This window comes from Rhinopithecus bieti, unplaced genomic scaffold, assembly GCF_001698545.2.
Source record: "Rhinopithecus bieti isolate Rb0 unplaced genomic scaffold, ASM169854v2 scaffold_37987, whole genome shotgun sequence".
NCBI classification, from domain to species: Eukaryota; Metazoa; Chordata; class Mammalia; order Primates; family Cercopithecidae; genus Rhinopithecus; species Rhinopithecus bieti.
The window spans coordinates 633,780-639,779 of record NW_016815892.1 but is presented as its reverse complement, the minus strand read 5'-3'; the positions used below and the strand labels follow the sequence as shown (position 1 = coordinate 639,779).

The window sequence follows — 6,000 nt, the reverse complement described above, 5'->3', positions numbered from 1 at the left end:
TATATATATATATATATATATAAATTTGTATAGGTATTATATGTCCCATCGTAGTCACTGCTCTGGAATCAAAGCAGAGAAAGTAGTGCAGAGAGGTGGTTGCATCGTCGTATGAGGTGGTCAAGGAAGGCCTCCCTGAGAAACTAATGTTTAAGGAAAGAATCAGAATGGTGAAAAGACCACAGATGGTAGAGCTGTATGAGCTTGGAGGACAGTAACGAGATGAGGTCTGAGATCCATGAGATAATAAGGAAATGGGCCCTAGAGGTTATCAGAAGGATGTTAGCTTTCACTTTGATGAGGAGTCACTGAATGGTTTAAGCAGAGGAGTCATCATGTGATCAGATTTACCTTTTCAAGGGAATGTAGGAGGTACTGTGTTGAGAATAGTCCACAGAGAATGAGGGGAAAGGGTGGAAGAAGGTAGTTAGTTGGGAGGCTACTGCAGTAACCCTAGCATTTGATGGCAGTTTGAAATAAGGTGGTAAAAGTGGGGGTGATGAAAAGCAGTCATATCCTAGGTATAGCCTTCATGGAAGATTCCTCAAATTGAAAGATTTCATTAAGAGCCACTATAAACTCTAGCAGTTAGAATGAAAATTCTGAATATCCTTCCCTCAGGAGACCACAGCTTGACCTATTCTAGAATCTCCAGAGGGCCTTTTTTGACCTGGACTGGGGGAGAAAGAGGCACATTATTCACATCTGGCTATAAAAATGAAATGTGTCTATCAAAGACAAGACATAATCTAGACCCAATTCTGTATAGATTTTTATAGTATTTTCTCCTAGATAATTGTGTGAATTATGGGGATTTTTTTAATTCATTGGTGTGAAGACAGTGATAATTTAAATTTCACTGCTATTCTGGTTACAAGTGGGTGTTGACATTTTTTATTTTACCGTGTGTGTGTGTGTGTGTGACACACACACACAGAACAGGGTGAGAGAAAGAGAAAGACTGAGCAGGCTATAGAGCTGCTGCTATTCTCTGGGTAATAAAAGCTTGAAATCCTACTAATGAGGTTAAAAAAAAAAAAAAAACCTTAACTTTTTCTGTGTGCTTAATAATAGCACTGCCTACTCACATAACCAGAGTTCTTGGAATAATTGCCCTCTTTCTTACTCTATTTTTAGGGCCTAAAAAATTTGGGAGGAGAGGAAAGTACCTTCAAGTGCAGAGCATTTCCATCTAAAAGCTCAATTCTAGGACTTCAACATTTGGCTCTAAACCATGTTAGATATTTCCTTTCATGTGAAAGTGAAGGCTGGAACTGACATTCATCATTGGAGCTCTGAATGGCTTCTTTTTCAGTGAGACGACAAAAGATTGATCCTTTGCTGCAGATTCCATCTTTCCCCAATTGGGGGATCTTCCTGTAATATTTTTTTCTGGTGCTTTTGTAGACACCATTTGTGTTTGCCAATAACAGAATTAAAGTGTTTGTGAAGCCATAGAATTTTATCAGAACGTTTAACTTTGAGGAGAAGGTGGAGTCTAAGGTATGATAAATGTTAATATTGTTAGAGCCCTAAGAGTAGAAGTGTTTGAAATACATATATTTAGAAGGGTTTTATTTTTTATTTTTTATTTTGGTAGACCATTGGAATATTTAAGATGGATTTAAAATAGAAGGTACTGTGTGAGGTGCAGTAAAATTGTTCCTGTAAATTTCAACTAAATGAACATATATATTATAAGGTGGAGAAACACACTGATTAGAAAAAGAGAATATGATTAAATCAAAGCTTGTGCTAGAAATTAGTTGAATATCTGGATTGAGTTGCCAGAATTATTTTTGTGGAGGGCTATTTTGGGTAGGCAGTAACCTTTCTTCTCAGATATAGATTTTCATGTTGACTTTTAACATTTAGTCAATGATCGGCATGTACAGTCTTGAACATGTTCCGTCTCATCCTTTTGCCTGTGCTTAAACTGTAAGGTTGAAAAGTTTAAAGTCATTTAATACAGGCTTAGCAAACCATTGTGCTGCTTTCTTTCCTCTATCACTCTCTATGTAGAAAATGGCTGAAAAATTACGGGCTTTCAGGGACAAAGCAGTATCTGTAATATAGAGGAACATTTAAACATAAAATTAAAACATACAATTAAGATTAGTGACATGTTTATATTGCTGCTTTTTAAGGAATGATTTAAAAGGGAAAATATGGTATCCCTAACAAATTACAAGAGAAAGAGTGTGTGTGTGCATCTGGGTGTATGTGTCTGTGTGCATGAAACAGACGTGGGCTTATGTTTACGAAGATCTTTTTGTACATGTGTTTGAAAGGTGACTGCAAGAATGAGTAAAATGAGTTGCATTTACATTTCTTCGGCTCCTCCACACTCCCTGATGCTAAACAAGATGCTGCAAGAATGGAAAATAGAACTTTCTGTGTAAACTTTGTAATCTAGTTCATAGAGAAATTGGCTAACAGCTACATACACCTAAAGAGGGAATATACATTTGGAGAAACATATTCATGTGTGCCAGTTCAAGAAGAAAGCAGCTAGCTCTTTGCCTTTGAAGATTTCAATATTCACTTTGCTAAAGGTGACCCGGTGATCCCTCTTAGATGCTTCCATAATTCAGATACATCAAATACACGATGGATCTTTATAAAGTTCAATTTGTTATTTCAGTCTGGAAATGCATTATCTCTTCCTTAAAGGAAACAAATTGTGTAAGGACAGGTGCTATTTTCTTTGTCTGTGCCCAAAGCTTCATTCTAGGGCTCAGAAATGCTAAAGGACTTTGTACAAGGAAATGAAGCTAAAAGCTTGCTACCTTAATTATAGGATACCAGATTCTGAAAGTTAAAACAACTATTGTATTATATTGTATTTTTTATATTTTAAGGGGATACTGACAGCATAGAGGAGGTGTTAATTCTAGATAAAATCTGAAGTGATTTTTCCTCATCCTTTTCTCCAAATACTTAACTCCTCTTCCTCCATCTTAAACTCTCCTGTGGTAGAGTGATGGCTGTCTCTGAGGAAAGGATTAGGGAAATCACTTAATCATTCATGCATGTGGAGGAACGCCAATGAATATTTACTCTTTTTTAGGGGTATAGGTGCTTTGTGAACCAACTCTAATTACGGAAAACATTTTTTTCCCCAACTTCAGACACCATCTAGCATGGGAATTGGTGTATGTGAATGGTACCTTTCCTCATCAGACCTGAAATTATACTGAATGAGGGGTCATATACTCCATGACTAACTCAGCCCAGTACAGAGTAACATATATAATAAGGTAGATTTACTTAATCCATAAATTGTGAGCTTTCTTTGTAAAATTTTCCTTAACTCTATCATACCATTGTGTGTCATAAGAAATCATCAGCTCAACACCTCAAATGATGCCTTCATGTATTAAAAGATGTGCCATTTGAAGCTGGGATAGTGATGCATTTTGTCCCCTGTGCTTCGTTATGTGATGTATTAGATTATATCTCAAACACAATTTGTTTGCGTGCTTCCAGGAGCTACTGATCACCAAGAGATGATTCCAAATAAGAAGAATGCTGTTCTTGTGGATGGGGTTGTGCTGAATGGCCCTACAACAGATGGAAAAGCTGGAGAAAAATTTGTTGAAGAGGCCTGTAGGCTAATAATGGAAGAGGTGGTTTTGAAAGCTACAGATGTCAATGAGAAGGTAAAAATTAAAACCTGTAAGAAATTGCAGAAATGGGAAAGATAGATGTTCCCCAAATCAGTATGGTTGAATATAAGGGAAATGGGAAGGTCAAGTTTATATTTCTTCTATGCCTTTGTCTCAAAAGGATGTCCAGATATAAAAGTGTACTCTGTCCTTCAGGCAATTCCTGCTTTCCTTGTGGGGTTGACTCCTTCCTCTGCCAGTCATCATTTGTGGGAAGATTCACTGAGACTCTAGAGCTTAATCACATAAGGCCATGAAGCACAGAGATGAAACTCTCTGCCCTAGATAATAACATAGATAAGTAACCTGCTAATCTGACTTATGCAACTCTAATGTTCTTTGCTCCCTATTTTCTAGTGCATGCTCTTTATGTTGCTCATGAAAATCAAGCAAAAGATAGAAAAGGATGTGAAAATATTTTAAATTTATCTTAAGGTCCTTATCAAGAGCTTGTCTGAATTTAGCCTAGAAATCTTAGGTGGTTAAGCCTGACTCCTTTCTGGTACCAGTTATTGATTGTAGATTTCAAATTCAGTCTGAAATTCAATTCAAATTGATACTAGAACTGCTGCTAATGGCATCTACTCTTAAGAGTACTTACTATGTTCTAAGGACTACTCTTTATGTATTTAATCCTTTCAAAAGCACTAAAAGGCAGATACTATTTACTACCCCCATTTTAGAGCTGGGAAGGAAAGTCAGGCAAAGAAAGAAATACCTTGCCCAAGATTATACGCAAGTATCAGAGCTGGGACTAAAATCCAGGCAGTCTCACTTTACAATCTGCACTCTTAACTACTCCCTATGCCTCTTAAAATTACCGAATTATCCTTTATCACATTGGTTTTCATGTTGGAGGTAGATTATCACCAAATGTTGTGAGGAAGAGATTTTTATTCTAGTTATATTAGTTAGAAATAAATATCATTTTTAAAAGATTTTAATTGTGAGGTGATATTTATTCTGAATTTTTGATCACATGCCTTTGGGAAAACTAACAGGAAAATAGATTGATGCATGAATTTGGAAGTTATGTTCAAGGCAAAATCCTGATGGTGTTTGGTATTTGCCTAGAGAGCATATGTATAATTACATAATTTCTGGTCTTCTCTGTACTTGTGAAATACTTTGGACCTGCTTTACTTTGGAGTACACTGCTCTTCTGGCAGGGTTGTTTTTTTTTTTCTTATTGGCCTTTATTCAGTCATTAAATATTAACCGAGTATTAGCTATGAATAAGGCTTTATATTCAGCCCTAGAGAATACAAAGAAAAACAATAGAAAGGCCCAGCTCTGAACAGAATTTATAATCTAATTGGAAGGATATGTTTTCATTAGAAAAGGCAGTGGGAGTTCCAGTGAGGATGTGAGAAATTCTTTGAGACTGGAGCAGATTTTTGGGATTTCACTCAGGAGTGGGTACTCTGAGCTCAGATGTGGAATGTGAAGGGCAAGTGGCAGGGGAAGAAGAAAGGTTGGGTTTAGGGTACTCATTTCTGGAGGAAGAAAGCAGGAAGGTCAATAAGGGAAAGAGCATTGCAAAAGGACAAGATGTATTTAACACAGCAAGGGGACCATTTTTTTGCCTGGAAAAATGGGCTCACACAGGGGACTAATAAGATGAGAAATGGAAGGTCTTAAGATCCTAAGTTGTCAATGAAGGAACCACAAATCAACCACAATGTAATAGATGTGCAGGCTACCACGGGAAGTTGGATTGAAAACTATGCTAGAGTTCAGGGAAGGAGGTGAAGTTTTGATACCACTAACTTAACCTACCTTGTTTGAGATCCAACAGAGCACCATTAAAAAGTAGCCTGCAGACATATACTCAAGCTTGATGCAATGATCACTGCTAGTTTCATTAGTAGAAAATTCTTCAGTCAGTTTTCAAAAGTGAATTGTAATTTACATTCAGTAAAATTTACCCCTTTGGCGTGTGGTTCTATGAGTTTCAGAAGTCATAACTATTACTACGATATGATGGAACTGTTCTGTATCTTTATTAGAATAGTTATGTAACTATTCTGTGCCCTTCTTTAATCAATTCTCTGCTTTCCTCTAGCCCCTGAAACCACTGATTTTCTTTCCCTATGATACTTGCCTTTTCTAGAATGTCATATTGATGGAATTGTATTGTAGCAGCCTTTGAGTCTTGCTGTTCACCCTCAACAAAATGCATTTGAGATTCATCCATGTTGTTGAATGCACCAGTAGTCATTACTTTTGATTGTCTCAGGCATTTACAATTTACCTCTGGCCTGTCATGGTTATAGCATCAGAGTTCAATTTCATACTACTTGCACAACTTGGTATTTCCTTCTGCTTCCCC

At 36.8% G+C, this 6,000-nt stretch overlaps 1 protein-coding gene across 1 annotated transcript in view; it reads left to right on the top strand.

Annotated features, from left to right (window-relative positions):
* The window catches only part of GADL1 (GAD like acidic amino acid decarboxylase 1), a 167,566-nt gene that overhangs the window by 30,114 nt on the left and 131,452 nt on the right, over positions 1-6,000 (top strand). Inside the window, exon 2 of the mRNA XM_017854110.1 lies at positions 3,490-3,662. Within this exon, the coding sequence (XP_017709599.1) occupies positions 3,490-3,662 (173 nt within the window). The remainder of the gene's footprint in view (positions 1-3,489; positions 3,663-6,000) is intronic.